Source organism: Antechinus flavipes, chromosome 3 (assembly GCF_016432865.1).
Source record: "Antechinus flavipes isolate AdamAnt ecotype Samford, QLD, Australia chromosome 3, AdamAnt_v2, whole genome shotgun sequence".
NCBI lineage: Eukaryota > Metazoa > Chordata > Mammalia > Dasyuromorphia > Dasyuridae > Antechinus > Antechinus flavipes.
Window position 1 is genome coordinate 406914117 of NC_067400.1, and position 19666 is coordinate 406933782.

At 32.5% G+C, this 19666-nt stretch overlaps 1 protein-coding gene across 5 annotated transcripts in view; it reads right to left on the bottom strand.

The window, feature by feature from the left end:
* Positions 1–1459: 1459 nt before the first annotated feature.
* ITPRID2 (ITPR interacting domain containing 2) overlaps positions 1460–19666 on the bottom strand; it is a 50073-nt gene continuing 31866 nt past the window's right edge. For 2 of the 5 annotated variants that reach the window (XM_051986096.1, XM_051986095.1), the window contains exons 11-18: positions 16791–17987; positions 15607–15687; positions 15370–15497; positions 14868–15018; positions 12344–12409; positions 11210–11671; positions 3803–3926; positions 1460–2654 (exon numbers count right to left, since the gene is read on the bottom strand). In XM_051986096.1, the coding sequence (XP_051842056.1) occupies positions 3822–3926; positions 11210–11671; positions 12344–12409; positions 14868–15018; positions 15370–15497; positions 15607–15687; positions 16791–17987 (2190 nt within the window). In that variant the 3' untranslated portion in view covers positions 1460–2654; positions 3803–3821. Of the gene's footprint in view, positions 2655–3802; positions 3927–11209; positions 11672–12343; positions 12410–13123; positions 13256–14867; positions 15019–15369; positions 15498–15606; positions 15688–16790; positions 17988–19666 lie in introns of those variants that run through there. The other 3 variants (XM_051986098.1, XM_051986097.1, XM_051986099.1) reach the window with 3 other exon arrangements.

The window sequence follows — 19666 nt, forward strand, 5'->3', positions numbered from 1 at the left end:
TTCTATCTCTGCCAACAGATTTTTCATGCTTGAAACACTTTTCTGCTGCCTTTCTCCATCCACATTTGTGGATTCAGCCCCAGAGCTTCTACTTGTGGAAGAACCCACACTTCTCAGTTCACTCTGTCTTCTGCACTGTCCATCCTTCTCTATCCCATTTATGTGTTATCTTCCCTCTTTAGAGTACCAACTCCCTGAATACAGGGACGCTTATCTGTATTTCCATCAGTGACAGACACAATGTTAACTCTTAATTCTTGATAATCTATTCTAATCCAAAGGGAATCTCACATCCTTAGCCAAACCATACCCAACCACCTCTATATAATCCCTCTCTCAAATTCCTACAGCTTTGCCTATACCAGTTCATTTGGCTCATATATTGCTTTAGTGCTATTTTTTTCTGTAAATACATACTGCCTCTCTAGATTGTAAAAATCTAGCAGGGCAGCAACCATGCCTTGAACTTTTAGGTAACCCTACATATTACCTGATACAGAGGATGAAAGCAATAAAAAATTGATTAGAAAGTTCTGAAGTGTGATGGAGATGGAAACCTCAACTCCATTACTATTTAATGAAATAAATTCTTGAGGGAAAAAGTTATTTGTATACAATTGACCACTTGATAGGATTGATCATTCTTGCAACTATTTTCTCTCCTTACTTTGTAAAATTGATCCATACATTTTTATCTGTGTGTAGGTTTGGGAGAAATGGTAAATTAAAAGTAAGCATTTAAGCTTTTTCAAGGTTCTATGGCTGTTAATAAGTTATTTAAATTTATATTATAAAACCCTGGTGCAGAATGGCACATACTTTTTGAGTTATTTTTGTCAATTGTCAATTTTCTTTATTATATGAGGATAGGTTGACAAAAAAAACTATGTGAAAAGAAACACCTGTAAAACACACACACACACACACACACACACACACACACACAGAGTACATTTTTGGAATATTCTAGAATCAAAAATTGAGAAGTTGAACAACCAAAAAAAAAAAAAAAATCCTGAGTGTTTCTTTCTAGCTGTGATAATAGACTTCTTCTTCTTCTTCTTCTTTTTTTTTTTTTTTTTGCTGAGATAATTGAGGTTAAGTGACTTGCCAGGGGTCATACAGCCTGAAAGTGTTAAGTGTCTGACACCAGATTTGAGCTAAGGTTCTCCTGACTTCAGAGCTGGTACTTTATCCACTGCATCACCTAACTATCCCAATAGGCTTCTAAGAGAAGAATTATTTAGCTCAGAAGGTTATTATCAGAGATAGATGAGGTGGATGAGCCCTAAAAAATCAGTGTGTGGGCATTCCCTCTGGGGTGAGGATCTTCCTAAACTTTGATTTAAAAAAAATATTCTGCTTTGCAGAAGAGTAGATCATATATAATCAGGAAATTATCTTTCACAACCAACCTAAATTCATAGTTATAATTTTGGGAGAACAAATAACAAAAAAATTAGGCAAAATAAATACTTTATTGTTTTAATTTTTTTAAAAGAAATCAGCCTGTGTAATAATCCAAACATTTATAAACCTTTTAGATGTATTTTTAAAAGAATATTATTATCTTGGCTATTTTTTAATTAAGAATTTAAACTCAAAAAATTTAATAGAAGTTGGAAGTTATAAACACAGGAGAATTCCAACAAATGTTCACATGCTATTTTACACATCTATTTGACCACATACCAAACCAAACAGTAGCCCCACCCCTTTTTATTTCATTTTCCCCCCACTGGAACATGTTTTTGGTGGTTAAAGATTGAAATAAAATCATTTGTGGGGCAGAAAATTAAAAAAAAAAAAACTTAATTACTTTCATTTTTCCACAAAATAATTTTTTCTCCATCCATTTCTATTTTATGTCACCAGTATCATGATTTTAATAACATTGATTTATTTTGTTTCAAAGAAAAGGAAACTTTTCTTAACATAATACAATACTATGGCCAATGCAAAAAAAAAAAATGCATAGTGTTGAAAATAAGGCACATTTAAAAAAAGAATACATGTAAGCATAATAAAATTAGGCTTAATTGTTTTGTGCAGAGATAAGGCTTACAGTGTAAGAACTTTAAGTAGTTTTAGGTTATTTCCTTAATTCTAAACACACTGTTACTGGTAACTTCCCCAAGATTTCATAGCAATTTTTACAAAAGAATATCTTCTTTTCTTGGGAGTGGCAATAAGTAACAGCAGTGGAAAAAAATCATTGGTTGTTTCAAGCTCTCAAAATGAATCAGTTATTGCACAGTAAATACCTCACAGAGGTCAGTGTTTTAAGAAGCTAGACAAAAGAAATATGTTATTTATAAGTCTGCTAAGTCTGGAAGTCTTCAAGTTTGAAAATATAATTCTACACAGGAAACAAATGGAAAATAGACATACAAATAAATATTAGGTTTTGTTTTTAAAATTGCCAGAGTCTTGATAGTTTAGAAAAGCCATATTTCTACAAAGTGCCTAAATTTCTATGGATGGTTAAAAAAATAAAAGATATGCATAGAAGAATAACATTGTACATTGTATACAGTAGCCCATCTCAGCAGCAATAGTGTCTCTTGAAGTACAAGTAAAAGATAACTTGACACCTCCACCAGTGTACACCATCATAATTCTAAAAGTCCATAGTTAATCTGGTCCACATCAACCTTTGGGAGAAATGGGGGAGAGGAAGAAGGGAAAGAGAGATTATTACTATTTTTCTCAAATACTATTATTTAAAAAATCATTAACCACTGGGAAAATTATTCTTTTCTAGTATTATTGCTCTGAGCCCAAAGATTTTAATACCTATGAATAATTAATTAGTTATACTCACTTTATTACTGTGATATGGTTTCTAAAAACATTATGATCTAAAACATTATCATCTAAATATAGGACAGCACCATATTTATATTTGTCAAAATAGTAATCCTTCTAATTTTCTATAAGTTACTATTCTTTTTAAACTGTCATTAGAAAGAATTTTTTTCATAGATGTTATCAGTGACTGTATGAAAAATGTGTGAGAATCTGTCCCCCATAAGTTTAAAATTTCCCACAATTTCAATGATGTAGTAACTAAATCCTAGTGAACTGCCTGAGGCATACAGTAATCAAAAGATTTATCTAGGATCACAGGGTGAGCAAATGTGAGAGGTGGAATTTGAAAACAGGTCTTGCTGACTCCAAGCCCACTACTCTTTTCAAAAATCCTAACTCAGCCTCTATCAAATTGTATTCCAATACGATATGTGCCTGTTTGGGGGGGAAGGTGAGGTGGGATGAAGGAGCCAAATTTGCTAGCGTCATATTTTTCTACACTGTCAACAGTACAGTGGGAAAAAAATGCATTTTTATCAATAAACTATTAAATGTCCATATATGTTTGTAGAATAAATTGTTTTTGATAAATTCAGATATATCTGGATATAGATGCAGAAGACAGGGTCCTAAGGAAACTGTAATTGAAAAAAGACATTAAAAAGTAATGTTTGATTCTCCAAATAAGCTTCAGAAGTCAAATTCTATTGTAGCACAATTATCACACCATTCCATTAGAGCCCAAAATGTAAAGGCCATTCATTTCAAGGAATAAATCAACATGACAAAATTATGTATAACAAAAGAATTTGGTCTCTTAATTCGTTGTTATAGTTAATTTGCAAAAGCTTTCAGATAATTTGTTACCTATTATTGTTAGATAAAAAAGAATAAAAATTTCCTACAAATTTCTCAATTACTAAGAAAATAGCTGCTTGCTATTGCTTTAATTTGAATTGATGTCTCTATATAGCAAATTTAGAAAATTTACCTATAATATCCATTCATGGCTATTTATTTTGTCTAGAACTAGCAGTCCTACTTGAGGAAGATACTGCTGCTAAAAGTCCACTGACAATTTCACGTCTGATTTCCCCAGCAATAGATTCTTTAATCTAAAATGAGAAAGAAAGGGTATGGGCAGGATTAAAGACAGTTCAATTTTAAATAACCTTTAAAGATTAAGAACTATATTTAACATTCACTTGACTGTTACAGTTTGTTAAACAATGTAAAAAACACATGTAGGATCTCTTTTCATTAGGTATTAGTAAATAAAACAGATTCTCTTACCATGAAATTTCATTTGAAACTGTTAAAAAGTAACAATAGATATATCCAACAAAAGATCAAAGATTTCTAATTTTTTGAGTAAGGTTCTTTTAGTCACTTTTTTAAAGAAAATTTGTATATCCAAGAGATCAAGTAAATATTTAAAAGCCCCTGAAAATTAAAATTGAAATTTGACTCTCACCCAGGTTTTAAAAGGTAACTTATACTAGAAACTAATTGAATATCTATGGTACTCTCCCAAAGTCTATTCCAAACTTTCTCTTAAGCAAAGAATCTCTACTTAATATTTTACTGAGAAAATAGAGGCAATTCTTCATGAACTCCCTCTGCACTCTGCTTTCCCATTCTCTTTATCTCATGTCTACAATCTGTCTTTCAAAGTTCAGTCCTTCTATTTTGTGCCCTTTATTCTAGTTCCTTTGAGACGATGTCTCCTTAATAACTCTAGCTTACCCATCCCTGGCCTCGCCCCAACCAAAAAAAAAAACTTTTGACTCTGCAATCCCTTAAGCTATCATCATATTATTCCTTCTCCCTTTCACAAACAAATGCCCAGGAAAAGATCTATCTGTATTCATTGCATCTGCCTTATCTTCCAAACATTTTTCAGTTCAGTTCAGATGGCTTCCACTATTGGGAATAAAACTTTTCAAGTTTATTAGTGATCTCTTAAATATAAAATATCCCCTGGACCTTTTTAAATTTTCATTTATCCCAACCTCTGAAGCAACATTAACATTTCTTATCTTTCTCTCTTCTGAATAACCCTGCCTTTCAGAGTTCTGATTATCTTCTTAAAGTAAAAAGAGGGGAATAAATATTTAACACAGCCTAGAGCAGTAGACACTATGCTAAGTGTATTCACAAATCCTAGTAATTCTCTTCTGCTGAATTATCATTCACCTCTTGTCAGTAGGAGTAGCCCTGAGTTCTATCCTCTTCCCTACATTCTCTTCTGATGAGTAATCAGTCCCATGTAGTCTTTCAAATCTACAAAGCCAATTCCATTCCCTCTTCAAGCTGCAGACATATTTCCACATAAATGTTCCACAATCATCTTAAATTTAGATATGAACAAAAGGTGTCTAATTATCTTTTCCTCCAAATTGACTCCTTTTCCAAAATATTCTATTTCTCAACCCAGGACACTTCCATTCTTTCAGTTGCTTAGGTTCAAAATCCTGTTATCTTTTATTCTTCACTCTTTCTCATCTCATTTGAAGACTTGTCCATTCTATCCCCACAACAAAGGATCACACATATATATTTGGAAGGGGACTTAAATGTCTTCTAGTTCAATCCTTCCTTTTCTAAATAAGGAATCTGAGGCTCAAAAAAGTAAAATAACCTACCTCATCCACCCATTTCTCTCTATTAAAACTGCAAGTATGGACACTCATTACATTTAACACTAATGTATGGAGTAGTTTTTCTGACACTAGTTTCTTTTCCCCACCAATTCATGCTACACATAACTGCCAAATTGAGGTTCCTAAAGGAAAAGGTCAAAAAGTTACCCTGCTCAAAAAGTTGCGGTGGCTTTCCATTACTTTAACTTAAAATATGAACTCCTCTGTTTGGCATTTAATGCCCCTCTCAATCTGGCTCCAGCTTATTTTTCTAGGCCAAACTGGCCTATCTACATTCTGTCTTCTATCTCTATGCTTCTATATAATTGTCTCCCATAGCTAGAATACTTTCTCCTGACCTTTGCTTCTTAGAATTCTTATCTCTCAAGGCTCACCTCCAGCTACTTCTTAAGAGAGATCTTTGTTGATCTACTTTTGCTGCCTCCCTCACTGAAATAATTTTGTATTTAGTTGTATACATGTTTTTTCACTTGGAAGAATTTAAGATCCTTGAGAACAGGAACTGATTTGTAGAAATTATAATAGGAATTTCATATATGCTAATATAACTGAACTAAATGTAATGACAATAATCAAATCAATCAAGTAATTAGAATATACAAAAAAAGCACTAGATTATTCTACAAAATCATTAGTTTATAGAAAGAAAAGGATACAACATAATAATATCTTTAATTTTCTTTTGGTGAATGTCAATAGCTTTTGTCAGGATACATCAAGGATTATGAAAAATAAATTAACGGAATAAATTAATCTACTTTCATTTTTTTCTTAAGGTATTTTGTGTCCTTTTATGGCTTACAATGTTCATAGCTATATACATAAAATAACGAATAATTGATAAATAGCTACTATTAGTAGTAAAATGACATAAATGTAATATTTGTTCCTAATGAAAATAAAGTACTTAAAAGGATAACCTTTTACTATAGTTTGTCATCTATGTTTTTAAAGAGAGCAATTTTTCTTTAGCATACTTCATTGGAAAAACTCCTCGCATACTCTAATAATAAAATCTAAAAATACCAGAGATAAATTTTAGGCAATTCATTTTATTATATTTTATCCACAATTTCCTTTTTTTCCCTTTAAGGCATCACAAAGACACTATTTTTATTTTTGGTAGGATACACCTAAGAAAAACAACAGTTTCATCAGTGTTTCCTTCTTCAGATGTTCAGACACTGGATATACTTAGCCAACAACCCTTTCGTTGCAATTATATAGCATTACCTCCAAATAAATCTATTATAAAGTTTTAAATGTGCACTTCTTAAAATAAACTGATAATGCCTTCCCAAGTCATCACTTAAAATATTCTTGACTAGCTTTTAAAAATTCTACTTTCTATGTTTTCCTGTTAGCCCCATCCATTTCCTAAAACATTCCTAAATATATCCTGAACACATTTTAATTGAAAAATATCGAGAAATGATAGTTCATTTATCTCTATCATGTCAAATAGATACATTACAGAAACTCAGAAAAACCTAATTATTGATGTTAAAGTTTACTAAAAATAATAATTTACATTGAAACTTTGCAATTTTTACTCCCTTTCTTATTCTTAAAAGTTAAGTAGTAACATGGATCTTGTAATAAGAATAAGAACATTTCAGAATAAATTTTTTTAATGAATTGGTGTCAGATGTAACTATAGTAAAGAATAGAATTTCTTACTTAGCTACAAGATACAAAACAAGGAAAATGGGAGTAAAATTTCTATGAAAATTATCTCTATTACCATCTCAATGCCAAGTCATTTATAATCTTTACTTTCTTTCAATATTAATGAACATTTTACTAGTCAATCAACAAGCATTTCCTGAGCACTTATAGTAAATTTTATACCATCCTTGTACTAAAAGGTATTCCATTTACAAAGCTCTATTATAATAAACAAATGCTTCTTGCTTAAAAAAGTAAGAAGAAACCTTCAGAGGAAAGGAATAATACTGCAATAACAACTACACTCCCAGAAATGAGAAAGTATAACTATAATACCCTACAGAATAGTTTAAAATTCTTGATAAATGAATTAAAAGGAAAATGAGTAGTGAAATAGATTCTTAAAGAATTCAATGAGACAAATAAGAGAATGAAAAAAAGGGGAAAACTTTTTAAAAATCCAAATTGAGTGTAAAGCATAGAGAAACTATGCTAATCTCTTCCAAAGCTTTAATTTTGCCTTGCATGACAATGCCAAAACTTATTTGATATGATTTGAAGATAATGTTATAAGGGTATATAATTGAGATAGTTTGTAAAGAGAAATAGTATAGCATACTAATAAATAGAAATCTCAAAGTCAGGAATTAATCAATCATGCCAGACATTGTGACTTTCAGCACTGAAAATTGAAAGAAAAAACAAAAATGTTTCTTGCTGCTCTAATGGGAAAGACACCAAGTATATAACCGGAGTCCTTCCTCTGATGCACATACTGACTGTGTGACTGAGCAAATCACTATTTTCTCAGTCCTTCAAGGCAATTCTCTAAGACCATACACTGCAAAACAGTTGATTTGCACTGGTGGAGAGAGGTTATTACTCAATCTGAATTCCCTTTACCAATGGTCTAAATATTCCCCTTTTCCTCCTCCTCTAAAAAAAAAAAAAAAGGATTTAGGTTATTTCAATGAAAAAACATGAAATAAACTAAGTGTTTAATCAGAAATGATACTGCTATAATGGCCTGATCCTGAAAATACAATTTTCTGAATAAGTGGTTTATCTTTACTCAAATTCAACAAATTGAGTACCTGTTGTGTATAGGGTATGTTATAAAGTATATCACTATATTAAGCAACATATGGTCCCTGTTCTTAAGGAACTAACAAATCTAGTAAATATAGGGGACATGAAGACCAGAGTACATGTTAAGGAGAAAGACTAGATCAAAATGCTAAAGTCAGTAGATCTTGAGTAGCCAAAAATAAGTTTAAAAAAAAAAAAGATTGGTACTGATTTTATCTCTCTTAAATTGCATAAAGGATAGACAATAAATGATCTGGAAAAACTGATAAGCAAAGATATGATCTCATTGCTTTATCCAATGAATTGGAGGTATTGGAGAGCCTTATTTCAATTACAGCAAAAGAATGAAAGGAAAAGATAGAGAGGATATAAGAGTGTTTTTTTTTTCACAATAAAAGGGTTAAAAAAGGCATTAAATTTTTTAAAAAAGGAGGAAAAAGAACAAACACAGCTATTGGGATAAAATAGAAGACGACAATGTTTCACATAAAGTAAGTAGAGAAATAAGATTTTTTCCTGATCCTCTTTTTTTAGTTAATTTTTCTTCTGAAACTTTTGAAAGAAAAAAAAAGATATGTGGGAGTTGGTGGAAGTGATAGAAAGTAAATCTTGGAATCAGAAATACCATAGGTTCATCAATTTCTCTCTATATAATCACTTCACATCTCAGTGCCCTAGAAAAATCTCTAAAACACTAATTACAGGTATCATATTACTCTTCTTTGATGAAAAGTTTCAACACTTGAAGTTCAACATAATAATGAAATCACAGATCTTTAGCAATGACAAAAAAAAAAAAAAACAACCAAAAAAAAAAAAAAATCTGATCTGTATATCTGTTAAATATCTCTCCCTCTAATCCCTGTTAAAAATAAAATTCTTTGAGAGTAAGGATTGCTTTTCACTTTATTTTTGTATTCCCAATGTCTTTCATAGAGCTATTCAATAAGTGTTTAAAGTGAATTGAATCACTATAAGCTATGGACCAAATTTTGGGAGGGAAAAAATGTTGATGTTAAAGACATTACTTTACTAGAATTCAGTGTTAGTAACAAAACACAGCTTTTTCTTGATAGCCTTGTTCAGTCACTAGACCTTTACCTGATTAATTTTTTTTTTCCTTTTCTGTAGTTTATGAGACCTTATACTGTGAAATAAGAAGCTAGACTGCCTTAGGATATGTTTAGATAGATTATAATGTACATGAACAATGGCCTATAACTGTTTACTTCTATTAAAAAATACAAAGTTACTTACCAGAAAAGCTGAATATGTTTCCACAGAAATTAATTCAACAATGTTAAATGTCAAATACTGAACAAGTGGTTGCATTGTTCTATGAGAATTGTTCCTTGCCTCAAGAATATTGATGTTTTTGGTTTATTGCTTTTAAGTTTTTTTTTCCCAACAACAACTTGGTCGATATGATTTTAAATAGCAGGATTTTTTTTTTTTAGCTTAGGTTTACTGTAATTTCTTTGTGATATGAAAAAGGCAAATTGTAAGAATCCTTTGTTTCCTTTGTTTCAAGTTCAGAGTTCTGGCCCATAACAGCAAATTTTCCTCATGGGAAGATTATTGGAATCGAATGATACATAACTGTGTTAAGTAATGGGTTTTTTCCCCTTCAAATCCATCATGACATGACACAATCTTCACCAAAAAAACCCAAAAAAAAAACAAAACCTACTTAGCCTGATTATTTCCTGACTTAGGATATATACCAGATTGCTATCAAAATGGACTTTACTATCGCTCTCAGAAATCAGATGTTCTCCCCCCTTTCAGAGGAGATCAGTACTGCCTAAAAAGAGAACACTAGATTACTCTGAATGCCATAGGGTATAAGGTTTATAGAAGTACTTCTATATGAACTTATCACTGAACTGTTTCTGTCTGTGTTTACATTACCTTTCCCATCACACTTCAGTAAATTGAGTCTTGTTCTTTATTAACTTAATGTATTCCAATAATAAATTATTCCAATAATAATAGTATCCTGTTATTCTCTCACAGATCAAGTGTTCATTTTTCCTCTACTGCCAACATTCCTTAATCTTCTATTCCAATTCCTATATCCCTTAAAATACTTCATTATTCAGATTATCTGAGTAAAACCTCTTTTTTCTACTTTTTGCATGTGAAACATTCTGTCTTCTTCCATTTTATGCAATAGCTATGTTTGTTCTTTTTAAAATTTCTTTTTATAATGCCTTGTTTAACCCTTCTTTTATTGTGAGCAATTTCTATATTGTGCTGGAAGTTTGTCTCTGGAACCATATTATATTGTACTGTCAACGTTCATGAACTTTTCCCCCATTACAGGTTTGGTTTAACAGATTCAAATCAACCAACAAGCATTTGTTAAGTTCCAAATACATGCTAAGCATTGTATTAGGTACTGCGGGTAAAAGACAAAAAAATTAAATAGTCCTTGCCTCAAAGAGGTTACATTCTTTTTAGGGATACAACACAGGTATTTGGGGGAATCATGGGAGGACAGCTGGGAAATATGGAAAAGTTTCCTACAGAAAGTAATATTTTAGGTGAGTCTTTAAGGATATAAAGAATTCTAAGAAGTGTAAGGAAAGTGGTAACACATTATATATAGGCAAAGGAAAATGAATGCAAAGGCATAGAAACTGCAAATAAGAATTGTATAAGAAATAGGGGGAAAAGCAATTTGGTTAGCCCAAAGGATGAAGAAAAGAGAATAATGTATGATAAGTCTTAAAAAGTAGGCTGGAAGGTAGGAAGGCTTTACAAGTGAGAGGAGTTTATTTTATCCAAGAGGCAAAAGAAAAGTCACTTAGATGATTGAACGATTTCTTATTTACAATAAAACAGTGCTAAAAGATCTTCTGAAAGTCTCATCAAGACAGGGAGTTATGAGTATTTCTTAAATCAGTCAAGTCTAAACAAAATCTCTAACCCTTACAATTTGTCCATTTAAAACAATTAAAATATTCTTTATTTACCTCTCGTATGACTTGCTGTAATTCATCATGTTCTACATTTTTTTGACTTTCCTCAGAAGCTGGTAGCACTGGCACATTTTCAAGTTTTTGTTCCATTTCAGATTTAGGTTCCACAGACTCTATAGCTTCCTCAGCTACTCCAATTTCCTCAGAATTTTCAGGAGCTGGAGGGGTCTGCACTGAGCCCATTCTAGAAGGAGCAGTTGGTGTTAAGGCCACAGAAGCTCGAAATACCTTCTTGCTTGGCAAATGAGTCTTGGCCTTGTTAGCTGAATCAGTAGAAATTACTCCAGTTTTCCGATTTGCACGAGAGGGACCAGAACACACAGAGGAAGAATCTGATGTGGCTTGGGAGAAAACTGATTCTGAACTTTCTGCAGGAGGAATTTCAAAACTCAATTCTCCAAGCCCTAGCCCCAATTCAGACTTCAAATATGACTGCTCTTGCATCAGTTCAGTGACCTAGAAAATCAAAGAATGAATTACTATATTCTCTCCTTAAGAGAAAGGAAACCAATGATGCCAACCTAACAAAACAAGTTCTCAGCAAGTGCTATGATACATGATATATACAGATAAGACTTCATTAATTTAGTTATCATATTGTCTTTCTTATATAAACAAAACTTAAATATTTTGCAAAATATTACATAAATATTAAAAGTGAATAATGAAGTGCCAAGTTTTATTGTAATTTTACTGTTATAATAAAGGCATTCTGAAATCTTACTGCTGAAAACTGATTATTTAAAAATCATCTTCTTCACAAAGTGATTTCAAGTACTTTAAAGAACTTCAAAAGAAAAGTAGAATTCAAGGCCTCAAAATCTTTCTGAATTTTATTACTGTTAAAAGATGAAGTACCGACTTGAGAACACAAATTTTATGTTACATGCTTTTTATAATTTATTTTTACTCTTTGAGTCACAAAGAGAAATAATTACTATTGTTAACTAAACAACTTTCTAAAGAACCAAAGTATACAGGACTTTCAGAAATGTTAAATTTATAGTCCAGGCAATTTTCTCAACTTCCCTAATATAATATACCTACACTAGGAAACATCTATGTTTATGAAATGCCATTATCTTATATCATTCCCTTCCCCCATGATTTAAAAGTAGAAAGTCTTACTGGTTCCATTACATTCAATGGAGAAGGGCATGACAAATTATCAGCACTTCTACTTCCATACATTCCCTAAAAGAGACAAAGAAAAAAAAATTAAATGCACATATCCTGCACACTACTAAATGGAACTGGTTAAATACTATTTGGAGAAGCCCATATATGTAACAGAAGTCACTTTCAGTTTCATGGAGGTTAGAATAGGAGTGACTTTTATTTAATACCTATTATTCAAATGAAACTATAACATAACCAATTTGATTCTACTTTATCATAGATATGTATGTAATTTCTCAAAGTAATGCTGATATTACTTTAAGACAACTCAAAAGAGAACCAAAAAAAATTATGGATGTTAGGCAATATTAACAGTTCTAATCCAATATTTTTCTGTGCTATTCAGTTTTAATACAAGGCTAATTAATGTAATATAGTCATAATAATCATTTACTTTGGCACAACACACATAAGTACATTATGGTTGTTGGAAAGAGGGAACCTATATAAAGATTCAAATTTCATAGGGATGTTCAGAAATATGGATAGAAATAGCAACAGTAAGAAAATAAAGTCCATTTCTTTTATGACTCTTATTTCTGCATTCCTCTTGCAAGTGTTTGGCCTAAAACTTTAATTGTTTAGAATCTAGCACATATGCAAAATAAAGGAAAACAAATTGATTATCTGTAAAAATAAAGAGTAATGTTTTATGAAAGGTAACTTAGATAAAATGATAAAATTTTCTTGTCATTTTTCTAAATTTAAACCTTGACTTTTCACTGACAGGTGACGGTGAGACATTTTTCCAGCCTAAGACAACTTAGGATGTTGACAGGAGAGGTCTGCAACAACAGGGAATGAGCCAGCTCAGAATATACAAAGCAGTGGAGGCAGCAGCAGCATCAGTAGCAGTGGACCCTGGAGGCAGTAGAGACAGCAGCAGTTAGCAGTTTTGAGAATTCTAAGCCAGGAAATGATAAGAGGATCAGACAACTAGTCAGAAAGAGATTACAGGAGATCCTTTGCTGATACTAGGTGCAGATGGTGACTGGTAACTGTATTGCCCACAAGCAGTTCTAGGTCATAGTTCCAGGGAAGAAAGGAATGCTTGTGGTCAGTCATAAGGCAACAAAGGCCCTATTCTAAGTGACAAGGCAAGAGAGAAGAAACCAACACTTGTGGTTGCAGGAAAGCAGGACCCCTTCCTGAGTAAAGACCAGAACAGTGATCACAATTCTCCTCAGATCACACAACCTCACTTGATTAATGAAACTTATCTTAGCCAATAGGAAACTAAAAGGGAAATGGGACAAGAAAAATGGGGGATGAAAAAAGGAAGATTAAAAGAGGCAGTGGTCAGAAGCAAAAGAGACTTTTGCAGAGGGACACAATAAACTTGAAAAAGATGAACAGAAAAATATAGGATACAGGAGAACATATTTAGTATTGATATCTGTAAATGCCAAGAGTTCATCCATAAAAGGGAAGAAGATAGTTTAGAAACTAGAATCCAAAATTATGTTGTTTATAAGAGATACACTTGAAGAAGAAAGACATACGAGTTAAATAAAGGCCTAGAGTAGAATTTATTATGTTTCAACTTAAATAAAAAAGGCAGGAGTGGAGTCATGATCTCAGCCAAAGCAAAAGCAAAAAAAGACCTAATTAAATGAGATAATCAGGGAAACTACATTTTGCTAAAATGTACCAGTCATATCAAAAATTTTTACATTAAATTTCTCTGATAAGGTCTCATTTTTCAAATGTATATGGGAAACTGAGTTAAAAGTATAAAAATAAGAGCTATACCTCAATTGATAAATAATGAAAGGATATGAACAGGTAGTTTTCAGAAGAAATTAGAAGTGTCCATAGTCATGAAAAAATGCTCTAAATCACTCCTGATTAGAGGAATACATAATTCCACAATTGTGGCACATGATTGTGATAGGGTTCTACTGTGCTATATAATAAGAAATAATGAGGGGGGTGATTTCAGAAAATATGAACTAATGCAAATTGAAATGAGAAGATCTGGGAGATCATTGTGCACAATGGTAAGTTATCAACTGTGGAAAGATCAATTATCCAAAATAATTCCAAAGGACTCACAATGAAAAAGGTCTTATCCAACTCCAGAAAGAGAACTGATGAATTCTTGAGTGCAAATTGAAATACTATTTTTTTGCCTTTTTTTTTTTTTTTGGCAAAATGGCTAATATGGAAATGTTTTGTATGATTTCACATGCATAACTGATACACTGCTTGCCTTCTCAGTGGATGGGAGAGTGGTGGGAAGGAGGAGAATTAGGAACTCAAAATTTTAATAAGAATGTTAAATTTTTTTAAAATAGAACAAATGAAGCTTTCAAACAACTAAACTTTGATAATTTACTTCCTACACTCTATTAAGCAAATTATCATTCACGAATACAAGTTTCTTTACTATCAGAAATTATTTCAATTAAGTCTCTCTATAAAACAAAAAGAAAACTCATTTGAAGATATATAATCACTTTATAATACACACCATGAGTGTTGGAGAACGATAAGGAGAAGTGACATGCAAATTACGAAGCTGCTCTTCCAGACCAAGTAAACGTTCTTCCAGCTGTAGTTCTAGCTCCTGAAGTTCCATTCTGACTGAATTCCTCAAACTCTGAAGCTGATCAACTTCATATCTAACATTTTTATAGATGGAAAAGTATGAATGAAAAGTAGGTTTCAGCATTATAATAATAAATAGGTAACTAGCAAACACTTATAGTGGATCTAAAAATTCTAAGTTCCACAAAGAATCATAGTTAGAAAAACTAAATGCTTTCTTCACTTTCTCACTTACAACAAAATGAAACAAACAAACAAAAAAAACCACCTAATATAAAAGACAGAGATGTTTAGTCTCTTTTCACCCAGGAAATGAAATACAGCTTGCTAAACAAAATAAGCAAACAGCTTAAATCATTTTGGCAATCATTTTTACAACAAAAAATTAACTAAGTGAATAAAAAAAGACAATATAGTCTTTTTACCTCTCTTCTTCAGTCATATGCTGGTAAACCATAGTTTGTTGACGTAACATCGCCAGTTCCAAATCCATCATTTGTGTTCTGAATAAATTCAGACTTCGCCTCATTACTTGTAATTCCTGAAAAGTATTCTGAAATAAAACTGTTTTGCTATAATATTTTGACTTACATTTCCCTTCCAAACTATATAAAATACACATATTTTTACAAATTCAGAATAATGTAAAATTATAAACTCACTTCATAAAGAGGTAGAATAGATGATCTCTGAGTAGCATATGGGGTGGAAGCAGCAAGATCATGCCCTCTCATCACTGGATACTACACAAAGTAAAATAATTCATGAAAATCTAAGTACCTTTATCTCCAAATAGCTCAAAACAACTCTAAGGGATTATGAATAAAGGCAAAAGTTTGAAAAATACATTATCTTATTCCAATTTTGCTTTGTTATAGTAATTTAAAATTTTCAAATATGTAACTCACTCAAAACTATAGAAAAATTATGGATGCTTATCATGGTTTCCATTTGCAAACCACTTAGCTAACTGCAAAGCACTTTACTCAATATTCTGAGTTTGGTAATACAATATTCATTATCGTATATTATAGTCAGGAAAAACAAATGGCATTTTAAGACAGTAGCTATCCATTTTTTCAATCTCCTTTCAAGGACTAACAATAGTATCCCACACCACACTGTTCCTCTAGTCTCAAACTCTCCCTTGTAATCCATGTTCTACACAAGTATTAAATTGATATTCCTAAAGCACATATCTGACTATGTCATTCCTCTGCTCATGAAACCTCAACAGCTCCCTACTGCTTCTATTATAAAATACAAACTCCTCTCTTTGACATTTAAAGTCCTTCACAACCTGGCTCCAGATATGTCTGGATTTCACCTTACTCTCCATCTAATCTGTAATACAAAAAAAATTTAATCTATGGTTTTCATATACAAGTTTTGGATCTATAGTCACGCTATCTTCTACTACCCATGTCATTTCATAGTTCCCTCAAAGCACAGCTCAAATCATACCTCAAACAAGAGGTCTTTTCTTTCCTGTTCCTCCAAGTAGTTACTAGTGTCCTTCCCTGAAATTACTTTGCATTTATTTGTACAAATGTTAATTTTCCCCCTAAAGAAAATGAGATCCTTCAGATCACTGGCTCTCTTGTTTTTTTGTCTTTTTCCCCCAAGTAGTATCTAGGTATTTGTTGTAATTATCCGGTAAGTATCCAGTTGTAATTATGTAATAGGTATTTGTTAAATTATCCATTACTGGATAATTATTTACTGGATAGCTAAGTATGTTTTGTAGTATTTAAAATATTATGTAAATCCTATCATGTAAGTACAAATAAGATCTAAGACAACAAATTTTTAAGAATTCAAATTTAAAATAAACTTTTTGTTTTACCTGAGAAAGATTCTGCAGTGAATTTCTGATATCATGTAGTACTCTCCGCAACTGCATTTCAATGGCAGAAGGAGGATTCACAGAACATGAACGATATGAATAATTACTAAGTCTGTGTGAATATGGGCAAACCAAAGGAGGGCCTATGGCACAACAGGATGTACCTGACATGTTTGGAACACTGTGAGTACTAAGTGTTCTCATGTGTTCACATAGAGGCCTTTCTTGCCAGTCAGAATGGACAGAATGAAGTGAACAGGTAGATTGTGAGATTGGGGCTGGGATATACAAATGATTACAAGTCCTACTATGATTTGATTCCTCCATCAGCTTGTTCATCTCACACTGTGAAGTTTCCTTTTTCACAGATGGAGAAATGAAGAGAGTAGATTTAACTAGAGAGTGGCTATCTTGTTCAACTATCTCATTTTCTAATTCCTGTTCCTCTTCAGGTGTATATTTAAAGGTGAAAGAAGGTGGACTACACCTACTCTCTTTTCCTGGAGACAATCGGACATTTACAGAAGACACAACCGTTACAGGACTCAATAAGGTGGTAGGTAAAGACTGAGATCTTCTTAGGGGATACCCAGACTTTGCAAATAGGTACCTTTGTTTTAACAAATCTTTGGATTTTATCAAGCTACGTCCTACTCTGGGATCAGAAAGATTACAGACTTTCATTTGAGCCCTTTGTAAAGCCACATTAACTCTATCAATTGAAGAAGGAGAGCCAATATTTTTTTCAGAGCTCAGATGATCAAATTTGCCCTCAATAGAAGCCAGTGATTTAAGAATGTGGTGTGTTGTGTACTGGGTAAATTCATAGTCATTATTTTTATCTACGTCACTTTCAGCACTTGCTGCCCGCAGTAAGGTAAGTGACTCTCCTGGAGGTAAATCATCTTCACTTTCAGTAACATGACCACTTTGATTAGGGACAATCTGTTTACTTCCTTTACTCTGTATATTCTCACATATCAGGAGGTTCTGATTATCTAACTTTATCTCTTCAACAGTTGTTTCAATTTTCTCTTTCCTTTCTTGAAGATGCATGAGAGATTCTTCCTCAGAGTCATTAAAGTAAGGTTGGTCTTTTGCAGATGGTGTTATAAGGTCTTCACCAAGTGATGTAACTGTTGTCTCACTATCACAGCTATCAGCACTGCTTCCCATAGCTTGCAGAGGTTCATGAACCTGTGAAAAGAATATAAGGAGAGTGGATATTAAACAAATATAAAATCAACTATGGACAGGGAATTTTTATTTATTTTTTATTTATTTATTTTTTTTAATTTTTATTTAATGATTACTTTATATTGACAACATTATCCCTTGCACTCGTTTCTTTTCCGATTTTTTTCCCCTCCCTCCGTCCACCCCCTCCCCTAGATCACAAGCAGTCCTTTATATGTTGGATATGTTGTAATATATCCTAGATACAATATGTTTGAAGAACCGAACAGTTCTCTTGTTGCATAGGGAGAATTGGATTCAGAAGGTATAAATAACCCGGGAAGAAAAACAAAAATGCAAATAGTTCACATTTGTTTCCCAGTGTTCTTTCTTTGGATGTAGCTGCTTTTGTCCGTCATTTATCAATTGAAACTCAATTAGGTCTCTTTGTCAAAGAAATCCACTTCCATCAAAATATGTCCTCATACAATATTGTTGTCGAAGTGTATAATGATCTCCTGGTTCTGCTCATTTCACTTAGCATCAGTTCATGTAAGTCTCGCCAGTCCTCTCTGTATTCATCCTGCTGGTCATTTCTTTCTTTTTTTTTTTTTTAATTTTTATTTAATAATTACTTTATATTGACACTCGTTTCTGTTCCAATTTTTTTTTTCCCTCCCTCCCTCCACCCCCTCCCCTAGATGGCAAGCAGTCCTTTATATGTTGGATATGTTGCAGTATATCCTAGATACAATATATGTTTGCAGAACCGAACAGTTCTCTTGTTGCATAGGGAGAATTGGATTCAGAAGGTATAAATAACCCGGGAAGAAAATAAAAAATGCAAATAGTTCACATTTGTTTCCCAGTGTTCTTTCTTTGGGTGTAGCTGCTTTTGTCCGTCATTTATCAATTGAAACTCAGGTCTCTTTGTCAAAGAAATCCACTTCCATCAAAATATGTCCTCATACAATATCGTTGTCGAAGTGTATAATGATCTCCTGGTTCTGCTCATTTCACTTAGCATCAGTTCATGTAAGTCTCGCCAGTCCTCTCTGTATTCATCCTGCTGGTCATTTCTTACAGAACAATAATATTCCATAACATTCATATACCACAATTTACCCAGCCATTCTCCAATTGATGGGCATCCATTCATTTTCCAGTTTCTAGCCACTACAAACAGGGCTGCTACAAACATTTTGGCACATACAGGTCCCTTTCCCTTCTTTAGTATTTCTTTGGGATATAAGCCCAATAGAAATACTGCTGGATCAAAGGGTATGCACAATTTGATAATTTTTTGGGCATAATTCCAGATTGCTCTCCAGAATGGTTGGATTCGTTCACAACTCCACCAACAATGCAATAGTGTCCCAGTTTTCCCGCATCCCCTCCAACATTCATCATTATTTTTTCCTGTCATCTTAGCCAATCTGACAGGTGTGTAGTGGTATCTCAGAGTTGTCTTAATTTGCATTTCTCTGATCAATAATGATTTGGAACACTCTTTCATATGAGTGGTAATAGTTTCAATTTCATCCTCTGAGAATTGTCTGTTCATATCCTTTGACCATTTATCAATTGGAGAATGGCTTGATTTCTTATAAATTTGAGTCAGTTCTCTATATATTTTGGAAATGAGGCCTTTATCAGAACCTTTAACTGTGAAAATGTTTTCCCAGTTTGTTGCTTCCCTT